Source organism: Schistocerca americana, chromosome 5, assembly GCF_021461395.2.
Source record: "Schistocerca americana isolate TAMUIC-IGC-003095 chromosome 5, iqSchAmer2.1, whole genome shotgun sequence".
Taxonomy (NCBI): domain Eukaryota; kingdom Metazoa; phylum Arthropoda; class Insecta; order Orthoptera; family Acrididae; genus Schistocerca; species Schistocerca americana.
The window spans coordinates 223653582-223676306 of record NC_060123.1 but is presented as its reverse complement, the minus strand read 5'-3'; the positions used below and the strand labels follow the sequence as shown (position 1 = coordinate 223676306).

General features: G+C 38.0%; 1 protein-coding gene across 1 annotated transcript in view; it reads right to left on the bottom strand.

Annotated features, from left to right (window-relative positions):
* LOC124615421 (guanine nucleotide-binding protein G(o) subunit alpha) overlaps positions 1–22725 on the bottom strand; it is a 533614-nt gene that overhangs the window by 8010 nt on the left and 502879 nt on the right. The window contains exon 7 of the mRNA XM_047143294.1: positions 16419–16572. Coding sequence (XP_046999250.1) covers positions 16419–16572 — 154 coding nt within the window. The remainder of the gene's footprint in view (positions 1–16418; positions 16573–22725) is intronic.

Genomic DNA, 22725 nt, shown 5'->3' with positions numbered 1-22725 from the left:
CTGTAAATGAATGAGGCAAATTAATATGATGGGAAAATTTTACTGCTAAGAGATGTTGCCCGTTTTTAACAGATTAAAAATTACAAACACATTCTTTCAGAAAAAGGGGCATTCATAAATTTACAGAGTCAGCAAGGGGATAAAGGTCTACCATAGATGGTATAATAATCAATAACAAACTAGAGGGGGTAGTAAGAAGGACCAAACTTTTTAGAGGATACTATGTGAGGTCTGGTCATTTTATAGTAATATTCCTAGTAGACATATTCACAATATGGAAGTAGAATAGGAATATACCCAAAGAAAAAACAAATGAAGTTTACAGAGTACACTGATGGGGAAAAAATCACAACTAGGAGGAGTTGTGCAACCCAAATGAAAGTTTGTAGACATGTTTCCACTTCTGAAAGATGATGTCTATTAAAATTTCATGTCAAAAAACAAAGATGATGTGACTTACCAAACGAAAGCGCTGGCAGGTTGATAGACACACAAACAAACACAAACATACACACAAAATTCAAGCTTTCGCAACCAACGGTTGCTTCATCAGGAAAGAGGGAAGGAGAGGGAAATACGAAAGGATGTGGGTTTTAAGGGAGAGGGTAAGGTGACATTCCAATCCCGGGAGCAGAAAGGCTTACCTTAGGGGCAACAAAGGACAGGCATACACTTGCACACACACACATATCCATCCGCACATACAAAGACACAAGCAGACATTTGTAAAGGCATGATTTCACATTTGCAATGGCTTATCTTGGGCTTACATTAAAACCTGTGGTCTTGCAATGTTAATCATTTAAATATCTTACCTTGAGAAATATATTCACGAAATTTCCTTATTCTACATTAATTATTTTTTGGTTTTGCAATCTTTTTCTGTCAGTGTATATGTGCTTAACAAAGGCAAAGTCGGAAATCTGCGTCAAGGAAGACTAAAGAGATATCTGCAGCTAACGAAAGCAGTAGAAGATACTGAGCAATGGACAATATAAAAAAATCAGTTATGAAGGCTACTGATGAAGTAATGGGTAAGAAGAAACAAATATGATGGAAAAGAGTCCTCAAAATCTTGACATCCGAACTTGAAATAAGCATAAAGCTCAAACATAATGATTACCTCAATTATCCTAACAACCTGAGATGATGTCGTGGAAGACTAGCTGCAGGCAATAAGACAGTTAAAATGCTTAATGAAGCAGACAGGGAAACAATACAGATAAATAACAACAATAGCACTGGGTTGAACATTACAAATCTCTTTGGTATACAGATGACAAGATAAAAACTAAGAAAATGGAATACACTGGTTTATGAAGTGTGGCATAGAAGAGGTGAAGGAGGCTATGACTGCATTGAAAAACAGAAAAGCCGGCCGCTGAGGCCGAGTGGTTCTAGGCGCTTCAGTCTGGAACCGCGCGACCACTACGGTCACAGGTTTGAATCCTACCTCTGGCATGGATGTGTGTGCTGTCCTTAAGGAAGTTATATTTAAGTAGTTCTAAGTTCTAGGGGACTGATGACCTCAGATGTTAAGTCCCGTAGTGCTCAGAGCCATTTGAACAATTTTTTGAAAAACAGAAAAGCTACAGGCATGGACGGCATCAACGATGAACTCCTAAAAATATGGTTGACTCTTTCTCTATCCGAGACTGTTAAATCTGTTCATTATGTGTTGAAAATAAGTGTCATGGCAACAAGCAGAAGTTGTATCTCTGTTTAAAAAGGAGATAGAAGTAACAGCCAGAATTTTAGAGGAATTAACTTACTGGACACGGCATTTAATGCTTATATTAGGATCCAGAATATCAAATTACAAATAATATCAGAGTGCTGATTAAGTGAAGTGCAAATGAGTTTCCACAGAGAATGATTGACAACAGATGCAGTATTTGTGATGAAAGAACATCATTGAAAGATATACAGTATTTAATTGAGTGACTCACTTAGCATTTGTTGAGCTGAAAAGGTTCTTTGATAAAGTTAATACAGAAAAACTGTGGAACATAATGAAGAAAAGCAGTTATCCTCTTTATTAGATATGCACCTTAAGAACTTCATACAAAAACACAACAATCACATTAGATACAAATGGAGAGCTAGGAGCACCTTTCAATACTAAGAGAGAAGTCAGACAAGGACACAGCATTCCTCTTTTATAGTGTGTGATCCCATAAGAACAAAAATAATTGGGGATATGTAGTAGCAGAACAAGCCAGCATTTTAATTATCTAGGGCAGGGTAGTCAACCTTTTTTAGCTACTGCCACTTTTGTATGTCTGTTAGCAGTAAAATTTTCTAAGTGCCCACTGGTTCCACAGCTCTGGTACTTTAAAAAGTAGGGAAGTACCTATATTTTATAAAATGTATACAGCAGAAATTCTGCAAGTTAAGGCATATAACAGAGATATACAGAAGAAGGAAGCAAAATTTGGAAAAATGGTGGGAACAATAAACTGGTACTTTAGAATCACATAAGATATTTAAAAAAATAAAAAAAATGTGGCAATGCTAGGAAAGACTTAACATGTTCAATACAAGAAATAAAACTGAAGATAACAGAAGAAAATGGAGTGAACATACTGACAGAGTGAACAGTAACACACTACAGTACAAAGTCACAAATTTTAATTGAGTAGATCAAAAAAGTCTGGGAAGTTAAAGGATGACATGGGCACTGCAAAGTCAAATGCCTAACACTGCAAAGAATTTTACTGTAGTAACCCACTGGAACACAGGAGTAGCTAGAGATACTGCTCTGAGCACATGCATAGGGGGAAGGGGGTCACATCCCCCTCCCATTAAAAGATTGTGACCACTGACCCCCAACCCCTGCCAGAACTGTACCCTGGACCCATGACACAGCTAATGTTTGTGAGGTACGACAGTTTAATAATGATGAAGTATTGACTGGAGGGGGGCAGGGGGGAGGGGGGTAATAGAGGAGGAGGATTAATAGCCAGATAGCTTTGAAACAAAAGTGCCATCTTTGGTTAGTGGAGACTTATTAGGTACTGAAGTGAGTTGCTGAGGTACTGCATTTGCATCAGTTTGTTGGCAAACGCCATTGAGAAGTACCAACAGACACCGTGAATATGCACTGCAGAATTATATGGCAGCGAGAATGAACTGCAGTCATTGAAAAGTACCAATAGGCATTGAGAACACAAAAAGGGAAGCATATACTACTGAGACTGCATTGCAATAACTTAGTGCCCAAATGTAAGTCAAGAGAAAACTGAGGGAAGAGTCCCAAAGATCTGCATGAGTTATGTGTCATAGCAGCAGATGTCAGTTCAGTACTGACAGGGTCAAAGAAAAATGATGAAAACCTCATGGACCAAAAATAAAAAAGCTTGTGAGAAGATGCCAGAAAAAGCTGATAGGTGAATGACACACACAGGAAAAAATATTGAGAGTGAGAGCTGACACTCTTCTGAAAATCACAAATTATCTGACAGAAAAAGAAAAGAAATGGTTAAGTAGTTTGTACTGTATAATGAGCCATGTTTCCTTGAAGCCACTATTACATCAAACACATTTGTGCAAGAAGTTGCAAGAAAAATAAAAGGATTCAGTGCAAGAAATATGAGGGGTTATTTCTAAGCATAAACTCCTATTTTAATGAATGGGAGACCAATTTTCTGTACTGAGAGAGCAGTGTTGAAGCTTATACTAATTTCTTATCTAATGGGATGACTGTGGGACATCTTATTTTATAAAAGCGATGGATGAACATGTCTTAAGTTGATGAATGCAATGTGACAAAGAAAATTTATGCATAATGAAAAGTGGAAGGGTTTATCACAGGCAAAATGGATTCATAAAGAATTAAAAAAAAGTAAAAAGTTCAAAAAATATTGTGGGCACAGAAAGAGCCATTTTGATAAGCTGAAAGAAGTGAAAGTACTGTATTAGCAATATTACTTGTGCATACCAGCAAGAAAGAATGATTATGTTATTTATTTTATTTCCTCTATAATGTGCTCTGTTATTTATATTTCCATTGTGCAGTGGTATCTTTTGATTAAGTGTATATACAACTGTCCAGTCATGTAATGTGATCATCTGTCAAAGCTCAAATAACTATCTTTTTCAGCATGGACCACTGCAAGACATGCTGGAAGAGAGTTAGTGAGGTTCTCACAGGGAAGTGGAGCCACGCTAATTCCAGTACCTCGGTCAGCTGCGCTAGGTTTCTCTGTTGAGAATCCATGGCATGAACAGCCCAATTGAAGTAGTCGCACAGATTCTCGAAGGGTTTAAATCTGGGTTGTTTGGTGGTCAGGGAAGTAGAGTAAACTCATCCCAGAGCTATTTGAATCATGCACATACACTGTGAGCTGTGTGACACATTGCATTGTCCTGCTGGTAGATGCCATCGTGCTGAGGAAAAATAAACTGCATGCAGGGGTGGATGCGGTCTCCCAGGATAGATGCATAATTGTGTTGGCTCATTGTGCCTTCCTGAATGACAAAATTTAGCAGGGAATGCCACATGAACATTCCAATGACAATCCCTCCTCCGGCTGGATCCTTTGCTTTCAGACGTTTCATGCAGTATATGCCAATGGCTGTCTATCAAATGGACCATAAAATGTGATTCAACTGAAAAAGCTACCTGTCACCAACCAATGGGCGTCCAGTTTAGGTATTGGTATGCAAATTCCATTCTTCATCATTGATGAACAGCAATCAGTATGGGTGCATGAAACAGACACATGCCTGTGTGCAGCAATATTTGCTGAATGATTACTAAGGAGAAACTGTTGGTAGCCCCTTGGTGCACTTGGACAGTCAGCTGCTCAACAGCTACACATCTATTCACTCAACCACATCTCAGTGGCTGTTGTTCAACCCTGTCATCTACAGCCTTGGTGCATCACAGTTGCCTGGGCACCGGTGTTGGACAGTGCCATCCTGCCATGCACATTATACTTTAACCACAGTGGCTTGTGAACAGTTTGCAAACTTAGTCACTTTGAAAATGCTTCCACCCTTGGTCTGGAAACCAATGATCATACCCTTTTGGATATCAGATAAATCATTCCATTTCCACATTACTGATTATGACCGCACTGTTTTTCGTATCCCCTGACACATTTTATGTACCCTCCACTGCTAGTATTGCCATCTTCCATGCCATTGGTTATTGCACGTTAACACTTAATATAGAAAGTGGTCACTTTAATGTGACTGGACCATATATGTGTGTGAGGTGAAAATGCTGCCAAAAACAAATTTGAATAATTCCACTATGATTTTGTTGTATGTGGAGCAACAGAAAAAAATAAGGTGATCTATACACTTTCCACAAATGTATAATTTCATGAAAGGGTACCCTACATCTATTTCTAAACATGTTGTGTACTCATATGTGCATAATTTTCATAAGTTAACTGGGTAATCAGTTTTTGTATTATTGTCTGTGTAAACACACAGTTTTGTTTCACACTCTTATTCACATGGGTGGATAAGACAATGAACACACTAAAAAATCTAATGTTAGGAAGATACTAATCAGTACTTATGTTGTAAATAACCTATAGTCAATTTGGGACAAATTAAGTGCAAAAATAGGTAAATGATGGTAATATGTGTGGATACTGTAAGGCAATATGAAGTTTATTTTCAGACTGATGTAATAAAATTTTGGTGTAGTAAATAAAGTATGATGTAAGTCAACAGCTGTGTAGTGTGTCACTCAGGGTTCACAGACGAAATACTGAGAAAGTTACTGCTGCAGGGGGGCCTCCAAGTGCAACTGTAGCATCTGGGCAGTCTAGGCAGGGAACCAGTGTGTGTCTTTGCCTCTAGGTCAAAGCAAAATTTGCACAGTAAACAGACAAAAAAAAAAAACAGACATGACAAATGGGTGACTAAACAAAACATGGAGTTTTGAGAGCATCAACAAATTAAACTTTTATCAAGATAATGCAGGAATGGTTTTAGAGAGGAACATTCTTGGCAAGTATGAGTTTGATTTAGTGTAGAAAAAGAAGGTGTCATGCAGCTGTAGTTTGATTGGTGAGGTGAACATTTAGAACTGGGCAGTGAGAAGTATGAACATTCCCATAGCAAATTCTGAAGACTAATAGAAAGGAGACACTCCTAGTATAGAACTCTTCACTGCTACAGCTCATGTGACGGAGATATGGCATATGGCTTTGACCATGTTTTTAAGTGATTACAATCAGTAGGAGAGTCACTGCCTCTTAACGCCAGAGGCCAGTCACCATTTGTGGAGGCTCCTTTCCTTCCAGGATACAGCATTCACATCATGCCAATGACCAGCACTGTGTACAAACTAATCACTGACAATCAATGACAAGCAATACAGTTCTTCAATCACCTGTCGGTATCACATTTGTCTCAAGCACTAAACAAAATCATAGGAAAGTGACACTAAGGAATTTAATAATACTATGACCATGATATTGTTTCCTTCTTGGATGGTAGTGTGTGATGGAGAAATATTGATTGGGCCAGAAACAGTTTTGTAAAAGGGTAATTGCAATTAAACACTTAAAATATTGTGTGAAAGTAAAAGCAATGTCCTGTATTTATATTATTGCAACTGCCACGCTTCATCCATTTATTTGTTTTTAATTGTAAATGCTCACTCAAGGGTAAAATTATTTCAAAATTAATAATTTTAATTTACTTCAGTTAATTTCAGAAAGGGAGACCCTAACAAAATCCACCACTACAACATATTGTATCCATCTAGGCAGTGACAAGCTTATTTTGTACATTAAAAAAACCAGGATTATGTATACTTCACATTTAAATTAAATATTTGAAAGATTTCCACTGTAGACACTCCTGTAAGACAAACACAATAGTAAATTATTGTTACTGTCACACTTATGAAAGTGACACATTAACAAAATATTGATAAGCCCAGTAGTAACCACACTGCTAGGCTGATTTTTATTTATTTAATTTATCTTTTTAGCACCCACATTATCAGATTCAGGATACTGGACATGTCAAATTACAAAACATTTTATAATGTTATATACTCACATCATGTACAAAAAACTTATCATTCTTATCAACACATCTTTGTAATCAAAACATTATTCTACTTAATTAGATTATAAAATTATATAAGTACATACAGATAAAATAAAAGCTAGAATTTTGATCAATTTTACTATAACTATTAAATACTAGTACTTTAGTTAAATAGGCATAGTAACATATAGCACAACAGTTTGGTCATAAGTAGATACATACATTGATGAATGAAGTTTAGTTTTATCTGGGAATACTTTGATAATTATGAATTTTTGTTTACAGAGATTATGATGCAGACCTTCAGATTTGAGTAAAATTCCAGGTATTCATTAATGCTGTAGAAGCTGTTGTTTATTAGTAGATTTTTTAATGTATTAATTTTTTATGTTATCAGGCAAAACACTGTACAGAATTTTTGATTTGTAAACAACACTGGCCTGATGTATTGATTTTCTGTGCACGTCCCTATGATAGTCATCCCTGTTTCTTGTTTTGATAATTGTGAATCTCAATATTAAAAAAAGATGAAACTTTACATATTTTAATGAAGCAGATACTTTAAATATAAATATAGATGGTATAAGGCCATGATTTTTAATTCCTTAAAAATACATATATGTGATTCTCTGTAAGTAGCATCACTTATTAATCTTACAGATTTCTTTTGAAGTTTAAAAGACTGTTTTGCAAAAGATGTGTTTCCCCAGAATACTATACCATACCTCAGTAAACTATGCATGTATGCATAATAAGCAATTAACACTGTTTTGGTACTGTCGCAATCTTTAAGCATTCTTAATGTGTAACTGCACTTGCTCAATTTTTTGTTAAGCATTTCTACATGTTTTTTTTCCATCTGAGATGCTCATCCACCCATAATCCTAAAAATGTTATGTGATCGTTTTCCTGAATTTGGCTATTCAATAATGTGAATTTTACATTGATCCTATTTTTTCCTTATATGGTTGAAGGTCATCCATACAGTTTTCTAGTCGTTGAGAACCAGACAGTTATCTTTAAACCATTTTTCAGTCACTTCTGTTGTTTTGTCAATTTTTTTGCTGCATCTCTTAATCATTCTTCCCTTTTATACAGAAGCTGGTATCATCAGCAAATAATATAGTATCAGCTGTTGAAAATTGTTGTGGTAGGTCATCAATAAAAACCAAGAACAACAATGGTCCCAATACCGAGCCCTGAGGCACCCCATAATTAACTGTTTTATATTCAGAATGGTATACATCACCATCCCAAGAAATTGGCACTCTTTGTTTCTTATTAGTTAAATATGACTTGAACCTCTTGTAGGAAACACCACGGGCACCATAATTATATAGTTTTGACAGGAGTAGATTATGATTTTTAAGATAAGACACATTGGAAAGGTCCTAAAACAACCCACAGATTAGTTCCATGTCCTCAATAGCTTTGTAAACAAGTATTAGGCAAGTGAAGAGAGTCGTTAGCATTGATTTGTCTTTTATGAAACCACTCTGTGCATTTATAAATTTTTTATTTTTGTTTAGGAAGTCTAGCAATCTATCATGCATTATTTTTTCAATTATTTTCTAAAATACATGCAATAATGATAGTCTGAAATTTTTAATGTCAAACTTGTCACCACTTTTATAAACTGGTATTATTGTTGACTGCTTAAGTTTACTTGGAAACACACTAGTTTCAAGGGAGTCATTGATTACATCTACAAGTTGAGAGACAACATTATCAGTACTATATTTAATAATTTTGTCAGGGATACCATCAAATCCACAGGTGATTTTACTCTGATAGCCTTTTGTATGTCTTCGGGTGTTATGGGATAAAGGCATGTCCTTTCATTTATTGGAGTTTGGATTATATTTACTTGTGATCAGGTTTTGGGCTACATTAATGTAATAACCATTAAATATATTAGTTATTAGAAGTGGATCATCAACAATATCATTTCTGTGTTTTATAGTGATTTTATTACTTGCATTTGCATGTTTGCCTGTATGATTATTAATAAGTTTCCACACTGATCTAATTTTATTGTTCCCCTTTCTGATATATGAATCATCATGCTTCTTTTTGTAGCTTTTTCCTATAACACTTTACATATGGTTTCATGTAGTATTTTGTTTTGCACACTTATATAGCATTCTAAGACTTTCTGATGACTCTTTGATTTCACTTGTTTCCCCTGAATTTGATTTTTTGTTTATTTTTGTTCTCTTCAGAGGGACTGAATACCATAGCAGTATTTATAATTTGACAAGAACTTGTTGAATTTTATATCTACAGAACTAATGGTTTCCATGTTCCAGTTTGCACTTTTTAACATGAGATTAAAGACCCTTATGCTGTCATCATTAATTAATCTTCTCTCAATCATCTCTTGTTGTCACTATTCTCATGATATTTCTTCAAAGTCAATTTAATTGCTTGATGATCAGAGAAACCTGTATCAAATACCTCATTCATAGTCACACTTTGATTTGTCAATGAATATTTGGTCAACAGTACTTTCACTTTTGCTGCCATACATATGTCCATATTGTACGTTTTTAGTGGATTAACCAGTTTCTGCCCTTTTTTATAGTTGTCCTTTACATTAACATTGAAATCCCCAAGCATAATTATGTATTTTTACTGACTATTTGGTCAGTTCAGAAGATTTTCCAGACTTTCTGAGAACAATTGAAAATTGTTGGATGGTGACCTATATATAATGCAATTATAATTTTACTTTCTGTTAGTTCACATAAACCATATTCAAAATCTTTTTCCATATATCAGACATTTTTAAACCTAATTTACTTTGATTTAATATCTGGTCTTATATACACATGTTCCACCCCCTCTGTATGTTTTCCCTTCAAAAGCTGCTGATCAACAGGCAGTCTGTAATCCCAGCTGCACATTTTTGTATTTCTTGCAGCCCGTGTTCAGTTACACACAAGACTGAAATCTCCTTCAGGACCTCTAGCTCATATAACTTACTGGTTAAGCCCTCTGCACTATGATATAGGAGAGTTCAAGAATTATTCAGTTCTATGAGAGGTACATTTCTTGCCTGGAAGGACCATAAAAAATCATTCATGTGTTGTTTGGATGTTGTCCTTTCCCTGGTGGTTCATCGTGATCAGCTGTTTTTGTTTTCTGTCCACTCTGGTAGAGCTTTGTCCTCAGTCTTTTTACATAGTTACATGGTTTTTGTGCTGCTTCCTTGTCATTTGTTCATTCCACAGAAGGCGTACTGACTGTTAACTTTTAGGTTTCTTCTTCTGTCATTTTCTCATACTGTATGCACTGTGGTGATATTGTCTTCTGTGCTGCTTCCTTGTCACTTGTGCGTTCCATAGAATGCATATTAACCATTAATTTTTTGGTTTTGTCTTCTGTTATTTTTCCATATTGTCAGTATTGTAAACAATAACATATGAACAAAATTTTGAAAATAGATTCACTATTTTTAAGTTTATAGGCTCTGTGGGAAGTGAATTGAATACTTTTATGTCAGTATAACTAGAACCTCTTTGTACTTATGACAGGGTTTTTAATTTCTAGTGGATAGTATCATGTTTCTAATGTCCATCATGTGGATTTTTATGTTACTTTCATAGACAGTAGAGTTCTTATAATGAAGCATACTGGGCAAAATGTGTGTTACGAAGTAATGGTAAGCATTCCCAGAAGTCTAAACCAGGTTCTTGCACTCAGTTTCTTGCACTCAGCAAATAACACAATCAATCTTTTCTACACAATGACAATTTTTGGTCCAGGAAAAGTGTCAGAAAAATCTTCTGCTTCAACTATTTTTAGCATAGTAATTATTTAAAACAATGCAAATACTTGGTAGTCACCATGCTTTTGTGTGTGTATGTAACATGCACTGTTAAATCACTCTTATTTCAGCATGGCAATCTTCTTCCATCCAACACAGATGGATTAAAAAATAACATACCATTATAAAGACTTAGCAGATCATACAAATGATAAAAAGTTTAAATACATTCAATTTTTCTCAAACTATACAGCTTTCAGCAATATTTTCATTATTTTACTTTTCTTTGTGTTGAGGAACATAGGATTTGTTGTTATAATTACAAAATGGATGGCTGTTGTAATGAAAGACAAATTCTACAACTAACTTTCAGTGAATGAAACTGTGCAAGTATCGGATCATTTTTTCTTGTCTTCTGTACAAAAAACCACCTACTGTTTCTTTTTTTTCTTTCACTCCACTTTCTTCAACAATAAACTCAATGCAGTGTTATTTGATGCCATTTTTAGGCTCTTTCACGTTAATATGTTGCATTATGAGGACTGTAGTGTCATTTTATCAGTTCATCCCCAAATTCCGCTGGATTTCTATACTGCAACGGTATCCCACTACAATGCCAGTATAATGGTAGCATGCACCATCTTGCTACAGAACATATCATGTGGGAATTTGAAAGACTTTGTTATCAGAATGTCACTTGTGTCATCTTCCGTGATTGTAAACAGGGCATTGCATTGTTAGCTACAACAGGCTCACTTAGTTGGTGCTGCACATTTTAACAATTTGGACCAATATAAAATCACCCTGCAGTGTTCTTCTTTGGCACGTAAGTGTAGAAGTGTGCACAGAATCAGCTAAGTGAAACATCTGTGCAATATGCACATATTTCTACATAAAAGCTGACTTCGGAATTTTCCTTTGTGTGAGACCACATGTAAATGATTCGTGTGTGCCAACTTGAAGTGCTAGATCCCCATATTTTTACTGGCCAATTCACTTCTTTATAATACTTCATTGACTGTACCAATATCCGTTTGTATTGAGACATATTGTGAAATATCCAACATCTGTGAGTGTCACGATAAACTCATATTGTCATCATCAATTACAGGCATAAACTGAATTGTGCTCTTAAAATGTTTGAAAACAGTAGACCTATCCTTGTTCAAAACAGCTATTCTCTAATTTCACTGTACAGTTATCGGTATGTGGAAAATATGTTATTTTGGAGTATTTTCGGATGCTTAAAAAACTTTATTTTCTTAAGTTACTGGTAAGAGTGTTTTGGATATGTAATTTATTTCATAGCAAATCAGCGGTTGTGGTTCACAGTCTGCCAAAAATCTCAACACCACTGAATTTCATTATATATCAATGCCAATAAATGTACGTTTTTGAGAATTTTCAGAAGCTATCATTGTTGTCTGCATAATCTATGCACAATTTGTAGTAAATCAGTGTTTGTGATTTAGTTACTGTGGCAGGTATTCTAACTAACATATTGTGTTACATGTAGTTTTACCTTAAAGTGGCGTAGCCCTAAATATTATCTGCATTTATCATAAATTAACTGTTTTCAAGTTTGCTAACAACTATAATCAACCTCAAAACGTTTTAGGAAACCAATAATTTTTACCACAGCTTTTTGCGTTGCCTTAATAGAAATCTCACTTACTGTATTTACTCCAAACCTTATAGGGAATTAGCAACTTTTTAGCTGAACAGATTATTAAGATAAGCAGTGGGATTTATTTAAAGCTATTTGTTCACTGCCTTGTAATGCAGCCAACTGTGAATGGTGTTCTTGAATGTGGGATGAACTGGTTGAAATTTGTAAGGAGCTGGAAATCACCCTGACTACTGTCAAATGATTGGCAGCTGCTATGAATCAATGTCAGTAAATGATGGTATCCCGTAAGAAAATGGCAGCAAGGAACAGGAAAGGACACCAGGTGCACTCAGTATGTATATCTGGGGCCCTTATTCAAAATGGTGAAGAAGCTTTGCAGTCATTGAGGGAACAGGGTGCAACCAACTGCTGATTTTGGCTCACACTGTAACAAATGATCCCTGTTGTCTGGGCTACGAGGTCGTACTTGGGTCATTCCAGTGGCTGGAAAAATAGGTTGAGAAGACTAGCCTTGTGTATGGAGTTTTAATGAAGCTCACAGTTTGCAGCATGTTCCCCAGAACTGATCATGGACCTTTGGTTCTGAGTCGAGTTTGTAGGACTGAACCAGAGACTTGGAAGGTTCTGTGACAAGCAAGGCTGTGACTTCCAGGACTTGCACCATACTGTTGAGAACTGTAGGGCTCCCTAAATGGGTAACATGTGCACTACACATCAGAGGTTGCTGCTCAGGTAGCTAGATTTGTGTGTGGTGCACACAAAGTTTTTATAGATTATGTGACGCTCCATCCAATCCAGCTAACATTAGATGTAAGAAACACAGAAATGTCAATAGTGTCGAGAAACAGCTGAAATCATTGAAACTGAACAAAGCTCCACGCCCTGATGGAATCAGTCAGATTCTGTACTGAATTTGTGGCTGAGTTAGCCTCTCTTTTAACTATAAAGTGTTGTAGATCTCTCAAACAAAAAACTGTGCTCAGTACTTTTAAAAAAGCACGTCATACCCATTTACAGAAAGGGTAGTAGAAGTGACCTACAAAACTACTGTCCAATTTCCTTGACACTGATCTTTTGCACAATCTTAGAGCAGATTCTGAGCTCAAACATAATGAGGTATCTTGAACAAAATGATCTCCTCAATGCCAACCAGCAAGGATTCCAAAAACATCGAATATGTGAAACCCAGCTCGCACTGTTCTCATATGACATACTGAAAGTTTTGGATCACGGCAGTCATGTTGGTGCAGTATTTCTTGATTTCTGAAAAGAATTTGACTCAGTACCACACCTATGCTTATTGTTAAAAGTATGATCCTATGAGGTAGCAAGTGAAATTTGTGACTGGATTGAGGACTTTTTGGTAGAGATTGAGGACCATCATTAGATATAAAAGTAACTTCAGTTGTGCCCCAAGGAAGTGTGTTGGGACCCTTGCTGTTAATGTTGCATAATAGTGACCTTGCAGACAGTATTAATATTAACATTAGGCTGTTTGCAGATGACACAATTATGTATAATGAAATACTTTCAGAAAGAAGCTGTAGAAATATTCAGTCAGCTGTTAAGGTTGCTGAGTGATACAAAGATTGGCAACTTGCTCTCAATGTTCACAGATATAAAACAGTGCACTTCACAAGACGAAAAAATGTAGCATCCTGTGACTATAACATCAATGAGTCACTGTTGGAATCAGCCAGCTCATACAATACCTGGGTGTAACACTCTGTAGGGATATGAAATGTTATGATCATATAGGCTCAGTTGTAGGTAAAGCAGGTGGTAGACACCAGATTATTGGCACAATGTGGGGGAAGTGCAATCTGTCTACAAAGGAGATTGTTACAAATCACTTGCGCGACCTACCCTAGAATATTGCTCAAGTGCGTGGGACTCGAACCAAATAGGGCTGACAGAGAATATTGAACGTATACACAGAAGGGCAGCACATATGATCACAAGTTTGTTTAATCCATTGGAAAGTGTCACAGGGATACTGAAGGAACTGAGCTGGCAGACTGTTGAAGAAAGTCTATTAACGACATTTCAAGAACTGGCTTTAAATCATGACTCTAGGAATATAGAAAATTTCCCTATGTATCACTCACATGGGGATCGTGGGGATAAGATTAGAATAATTACTGCACGCACAGAGGTATTCAAACAATAATTCTCCCCGCACTCCATATGTAAATGGAACACAAAGAAAACCTAAGAAATGGTACAATGAGATGTACCCTCTGTCATGCACCTCATGATACTGTGCAGAGTATAGATCTAGATGTAGACATCTAGGAGGTACAGGAATGATATCCTCCAACCTATTACTTACAAATCTGTGTGTCACTGCTGGCTCTTTTCAAACATGAGCAACAGCAATGAACCACATACAGGTCACCTGATGGACAACTTCCTGCATGGTGAGGAGGCACTGTGCTCACCAGACATGAAATCTGTCGAACATGTCTGAGATTTGTTTAGATGAGGTAGAGAAAATAGGCCAGTGCCACTAAGAACTGTTCAAAAGCTGAAAACTGCTTTCCTTAACAACTGTCAGTTCTGTTCTCAGGAATTTCTCAGTACTCACTCACTCATGCAAGACTGGTGTCCTATGATCACAGTTTTAAAGAACAGTAATTATGACTGTTTTATCTATTCCTGAGCTATTCAACTGGTGGATGTATATTGCCCACTTACATCTTGAGCCTTACAGACAATAATTATACAACACCTATATCAGCATATTCTAATTCATCTGACAGTAGATACAATGCACTGCATTGAACAAATGTCTTTAGATAATTAGTTATGCTTCATTTGATATTCTAATTATTTTGGCCAGTGTCCTTTAACAAGACTACAATATTTAAATTTAAGATAAAAATTATATCTTTCGAGAGGAAAAGCAATCCTGAGTAGGAGAATGTTCCTGGTATGAGTCTCACAATTATGATGGAGATATTAGGTAAGGGTTATTGTAACTCTGACTGATAGTGCACGAAAACAGTAAACGGTGAAACACGTAGAAAATGAGATGACAAAAATAAGGAAACATATCTGGAATTTTTCGTAATTATCTAGAACAGTGTCATCCACTGATAAAAATCCTTTAACAGAGGAATTATCTAAAAGTCAAGGTCAAACTGAGGGGATCCATTGCAGACATAATTTTATAATGAAAAACAACAAAGTAAATGTACAATAGAACATATTAGGTATAAATTCTTTAAGAAAAATGTGCATAAGGATTAGATATTCTGTCAATGTAAAATCATTTTAAGTGGAACATAAGCTTTAATAGTACAAGGACCAGAAACGAAATCACGAGTATCTTTTCAAAGGAACAAACATGGAATTCACCTTAATCACGTTATGGGAGCCACAGACAACCTAAATCTGGATGGTCAGCTGTATGGATCTGAAAGACACTTCCTCTTGAAAGTGAATCTAGTGCCATTCATTCCATTTATTCATTCAGCATAACAACTGTGCTCTCTTGTTTAGTTTCTAGTAATAAGCAACTGGATCTTAGAAATAGTTAACTCTGAAGCTTTGAGTGCTAATTAATTTATTCACAAGCAAACTTACAAAAGGCCAAAGGAAATACAGAGATTCATAAACATGTTAGCAAATTGTACAGAATTTATTGAAAAGTGAAAAACAAGGAAAAGAAATACAAGAACATTGTCTGACATTTTTAGTGTACCCTATTTACCTTCTTAAAGTTGAAAAACAAACAAACTGTGTTTTTATTCTAGTAATATTTATTTATTTCAAACCAGTGTCTCACCAATGAGCTGCAAACTGGTTTGAAATACATGATTATTAGTAGAACAAAAATACAGTTTGTTTTTCAACTTTACATATGAAATTGTTCTACTAAGAAGTGACAGAAAGAGTGGTAAGTTTACTATTTACTTGGCACATTATTACCACATAACTGCTGTAGTTTCTGTCTTATAAAATAAAGATTAAGTGCACTTCTGCTTAACTTACCAGCATATTCAGGGAAGCATATCGTCAAAGGAGACTTCTTTATCTTTTCCTCAAAAAGATCTTTTTTGTTCAGGAATAGGATGATTGATGTATCGGTAAACCATTTGTTGTTACAGATAGAATCAAAAAGTTTTAAACTTTCCTGCATACGGTTCTGTAACAAAAATGATAATTTATTCGCAAACAAATTTACACATAATAAAAAAATACAGTGTTTCATAAACACGAAAGAAAACTGCAGGAAATATATTCCAAGATGAAAAATGTCTCCGAGAAGATATAAACTGTAATATTAATATTAAATCTGCCGAGTTGTCAGTTAAATGTTGCAAAAGAATGACAGATGAATGAATGAAGATGTTATCAGTGGCAAATAGTACTTATTCTGATGAAACTGTGCTAACATGATATTTTGAGGGAGAAGTACCAAATGGCTAGGTCACACACACACAACACCATGTCTATGATACAACACTGCACACGATATATGCTAAATTCGTGAAATTTTTTTTATCCAACATACTGTTTTGTGCATTTCTACTGTGATTTTCTTACAACGTATGTGATAAGGATGTAATGTTGCAAATCTGGATTGTATATTGTTTCCAAAGACAGCACATTAGCGTACATACTATTGTCACACACTATTATCACCATATCCTTCATGTGACATCTGATAACATATTTAAAATAATCAAAGAATGGAAACTTGAGGCAGGAGTATCAAAAATGTAGGAATATAGCGGAGATGAGGAGGAGGCTGAGGTGGGCATGGGGAGGGATACTATGGTGGGGGCGGTGGACAGAAGTGTTGTAGGTTAGGTGGAGGGCAGAGGAGAGGTGTGTGTGTGTGTGGGGGGGGGGGGGGGGGGGGGAAGTAGCGGAAAAGGAGAGAATGGAATGACGGCTGTGTAGTGATGGAATGGGAACAGGGAAGGGGCTGGATGGGTGAAAACAGTGACTAATGAAGGTTGAGGCCACGAAGGTTATGGGAATGTAGGATGTATTGCAGGGAAAGTTCCCACCTGCACAATTCAGAAATGCTGGTGTTGGTGGGAAGCATCCATATGGCACAGGCTGTGAAGCAGTCATTGAAATGAAGGATATCACATTTGGCAGTGTGTTCAACAACAGGGTGGTCCACTTGTTTCTTGGCCACAGTTTGTTGGTGGCCATTCATGTGGACAGACAGCTTGTTGGTTGTCATGCCTACATAGAGTGCAGCACAGTGGTTGCAGCTTAGCTTGTAGACCAAGTGATTGATGGGATAGGTATACCAAGTGATTGATGGGATAGGGATGTTAGTGACTGGACTGGAGTAGGTGGTGGTGGGAGGATGTATGGGGCAGGACTTGGATGTAGGCCTATTACAGGGGTATGAGCCATGAAGTAGGTCCTTGCTCCTTCCACCTGTGTCAATACAGAAAAGTTTCCTTACCCCTAGCCAGATCCCAGTCTCACACACTGTTCCTGTGTTGTTGCTTGGCTCAAGGAATCCCTCCTACTGGGCTTACCATCAAATTACCCATCTCTGGCTGCCATCCCTTCTCCCACAATGACCTCCATCTGTTCAGATTCTGCCAATCCTTAGCCCTTACCAACATAGCCCTGCAAATCCATATCACCGAAGCCCAAAACCTCCTTGCAGTATCTTCACTCCATCCACAAAGTTCTCCCACTATGCAATCCCAAATTCCTGGAACCCATAACACACACTGACACTCTTGCTCTGCAGGAACTTGAGCAACATGCACAATGCCACCTCAAAAAGCTCTCAATTTTTCTCACTTCCTACTCGTGCCTTGGAGAACTGCTGTCCACCACCTCTACAACAACCTCCAAACCTCCCCCACATCCCCATGTAGCTGACAAACCCTGTCTCACAGACTTACTACACGTATCCCACCCTCCAAAACTGCCTCCCACCATCACAAAGAATCCAGAACCTAAACAGACCCGCAACACAGTCATGAACTTTCCTCCAGAAGCCTTAGCCCCACAGAAATGTCAGTCCTTCCCAAAGGTGTCACCTTTTGCCCCACTCCCAAATTCAATCATGCAGGGCTTGTTAAAGACCTTCTCCCTTTCTCCCGATCCCTATAGTGGAAATACCTTTCCGCCACCAACACTACCAATCAGACTCAACCAAAGACCAATATTGAATTTTACCTTACTCTGTTCACTCCTCCATCCAAATGTGATCCACCCCTCACTGCCCCTAAACCACCTCCTGTTAACTTCCAGAATTTCTTAACCTCGAACCTTGCCTCACCATCATTCCCCAAATCCCTCAACATGCAAACTAACCTTACATCCGCAGAAAGAACCACAATCCATCATCTAAAAACTGATCTTGTCAGTTGGAAAGCTTGTCAACTGGAAAGCCTACATAGCATGTAACACAGTGGTTTCAGCTTAGCTTGTAGACCACATGACTGATTTCGCAGGTAGCCCTGCCTTTGGTGGGATAGGAATGTTAGTGACTGGACTGGAGGAGGTGGTGGTGGGAGGATGTATAGGACAGGTCTTGCATCTAGGTCTATTACAGGGGTATGAGCCATGAGGTAAGGGAATGGGAGCAGGGGTTGTGTAAGAATGGACAAGTATATTGTGTAAGTTCGGTGGACGGCAGAGTACCACTGTGGGAGGAGCGAGAAGGATAGTGGACAGGACATTTCTCATTTCAGGGCACGGCGAGAGGTAATTGAAACCCTGGCAGAAAATGCAATTCAATTGCTCCAACCTGCGAGATACTGTGTTATGAGGGGAATGCTCCTCTGTGGCCAGACGGTGGGACTTTATACAGTTGTTCCAAATATAATATCAGGGACAAAGCAGACGAGTGGAATCGGGCCATGTGCGAATCCGGGTTCATCGATGATTTGTATCTTGTCTTGAAATCTTCGGCTGAATTGCTGCGAGAAGAAGGTGAAAATCGTCTGTCGACCGCGCAAAACCTCTGATACCCACTTTTTTCTGCGTTTATACCTATTTCATAACCAACAGCATGCTCGTCATACAAAAATTGTGTGCTTCTGATCTCCACCAGACTGTACGGATTATGTTAAACAATTTTACAACAGCAACGTTTTGGCGCCCAAAACAAAACACATCATATTATTTCTCTTCCTGTCGCTCCAGTGTAAATGCTTATTTGCAGGTTAAAGTCATTGGTAGTGCGGACAAGCGAACCCCTTGCACATTGCTTGCTAATGCGCTTTCTCTTGTGTTTGCTTCAGTTTACTGGCGACTTCACATTTTGCCCCATTACCGTGACAACCGCTACTCTGTTCGGTCACCAACAATGGATCGATAACCCAAACCTCGTTGGACCAGCGAACCAAGAGCGCGATGTTGAACAACTTCAGCAACACGAAGGTCAGAAAAAGTACTTCACGCTCAAGGTACGCAAACATTTTCACCGACAGACTGACTGACAATGATCCTACGCGCAGCGACCGAAACTCGTCTGTCACACAGCGCAGTCTTCGGCTTCCTGGTGGAAGGTACTTCTCAATCAAGTAGCTCCTCAGTTTGCCTCAGTCCGCCCCCGGTAGCTGAGTGGTCAGCGTGACAGACTGTCAATCCTAAGGGCCCGGGTTCGATTCCCGGCTGGGTCGGAGATTTTCTCCACTCAGGGACTGAGTGTTGTGTTGTCCTAATCATCATGATTTCATCCCCATCGACGCGCAGGTCGCCGAAGTGGCGTCAAATCGAAAGACCTGGTCTACCCGACGGGAGGCCCTAGCCACACGACATTTCATTTCAGTTTGCCTCACAACGGCTGAGTGCACCCCGCTTGCCAACAGGGCTCGGCAGACCGGATGGTCTCCCATCCAAGCGCTAGCCCAACCCGACAGCGCTTAACTTCGGTGATCTGACGGGAACCGGTGTTACTACTGCGGCAAGGCGAACATCAGAAATGCGAATTTAATTTCTAGAAGTTTCAGTTTATGGCGGGGAAAATACCATCACTGCTACAAACTGATGAGAAAACCGAAGTTAAACGAATTCCTTTTAGCACTCATGTGGATGACTTCACACTTTTCGTTATTTAGGGTCAACTGCCACTTTTCGCACCATTCAGATATCCTTTCTAAATCGTTTTGCAATTTGTTTTGATCTTCTGATGAATTTATTAGTTGATAAACGACAGCGTCGTCTGCAAACAACCAAAGACGGCTGCTCAGATTGTCTCCCAAATCGTTTATATAGATAAGGAACAGCAAAAGGCCTATAACACTACCTTGGGGAACGCCAGAAATCACTTCTGTTATACTCGATGACTTTCCGTCAATTACTACGAACTGTGACCTCTCTGACAGGAAATCACAAATCCAATTACATAACTGAGACGATAATCCACAAGCACGCAATTTCACTACGAGCCGCTTGTGTGGTACAGTGTCAAAAGCCTTCCGGAAATCCAGAAATACGGAATCGATCTGAAATCCTTGTCAATAGCACTCAACACTTCATGTGAATAAAGAGCTAGTTGTGTTTCACAGGAAGGATGTTTTCTAAACCCATGTTGACTGTGTATCAATAGGCCGTTTTCTTCGAGGTAATTCATAATGTTCGAACACAATATATGTTAATATATCATATCAGAAACGCCTTCGTTTGGCTGACGACACCCTACATTTTGTCTCGAGTATAGATAAACTTCTGCAAGCAGACTTGCAAATCAGTTACAATAAGGTTAAAATAATGTGTAACTAACATACCGAAAGGTAATAAAACAAATTAACAGTACCTTCTTAGAACCTGTGGATGAGTTTCTGTATTTAGGGAAGTCGAAGACACTGACTGGATGGAGGGTAACTGTGAGCTCAGTTACTATTAGTTTTTAAAGCACTATTTATTAACTAAGTTACAAAGTTTCCGACAAGACCAAACACGAAAGTTTACAATAAGTCTGTATTGCCAGTTTTGATTTAACACAGGGAAACTCTTGACTATTTTTTTTTTTTTCTCTAAGAAGAGTGAAAACTTTTCAAAACTCGAGGGTTGCTTGTGTAGCAATGGAGTGGTGCTTCTTGGGGATTAGAGTAGAAGAGACGAAAAGATAAAAAATATGAGGCAAGTGATTATCACTGTAACGAAAATTAAATCTACGTGGACGGGAGGTGTAGCAAGGGTGATCTCTGGCGGAGCGTATTAGACATACGACAAATACAGGACGAAGATCTGATTGAAAATGGATAGATGGCAGCTGAAAAAGATGCAAGACGAACATGGATGCTTATAGTTGAAGATCTGAGGCATGGTTAAATTCGATAACATGGAGAATAAGAAGTTTCGTGTTTGTGGGTTGCAGTTCTACATAAACGAGGGCGTTATGAAAAGTAATACCACCGAATTTATTATGTGAAAAATAGAATTATTAAAAATATAAGCTTTCATTATTTAATACTAGCAGAAGCCCATGAGTTTGTCCAGAACTTTAACAGTATTGATGAAGTTACCTTTTGAAACTTCCTAGCAGATTAAAACTGTGTGCTGGACCAGGGCTCGAACCTGGGACCTCTGCTTCTCGCGAGCAACCGCTCTGATACCAACTGAGCTATCTCTTTCTATTAGGTAAATTTCGAATCATATGTTGTGCTGAAATACAATGAATTACAATGCTGTATGTACCCTATATGATCAAAAGTATCTGGACACTCCTAAATAATGCGGAATTGACCACTAGATACCACTAGAGGCCAGTATAAAAGGAGGAGTGGAGCATGGTGGTGTCGGTATTGAAGCGGTAAGAGCAGAATAGGTGGGTCAGGATAGGTCAATGACTTCGAAACTGGGCTAGTCGCGGGATGTCACCTGTATAATAGTGTCGGAAGTTCCGTGCGGCTTTTCGCGGATGATGCTGTAGTATACAGAGAAGTTGCAGCATTAGAAAATTGCAGCGAAATGCAGGAAGATCTGCAGCGGATAGGCACTTGGTGCATGGAGTGGCAACTGACCCTTAACATAGACAAATGTAATGTATTGCGAATACATAGAAAAAAAGGATCCTTTATTGTATGATTATATGGTAGCGGAACAAACACTGGTAGCAGTTACTTCCGTAAAATGTCTGGGAGTATGCGTACGAAACGATTTGAAGTGGAATGATCATATAAAATTAATTGTGGTAAGGCGGGTGCCAGGTTGAGATTCATTGGGAGAGTCCTTAGAAAATGTAGTCCATCAACAAAGGAGGTGGCTTACAAAACACTCGTTCGACCTATACTTGAGTATTGCTCATCAGTGTGGGATCCGTACCAGGTGGGGTTGACGGAGGAGGTAGAGAAGATCCAAAGAA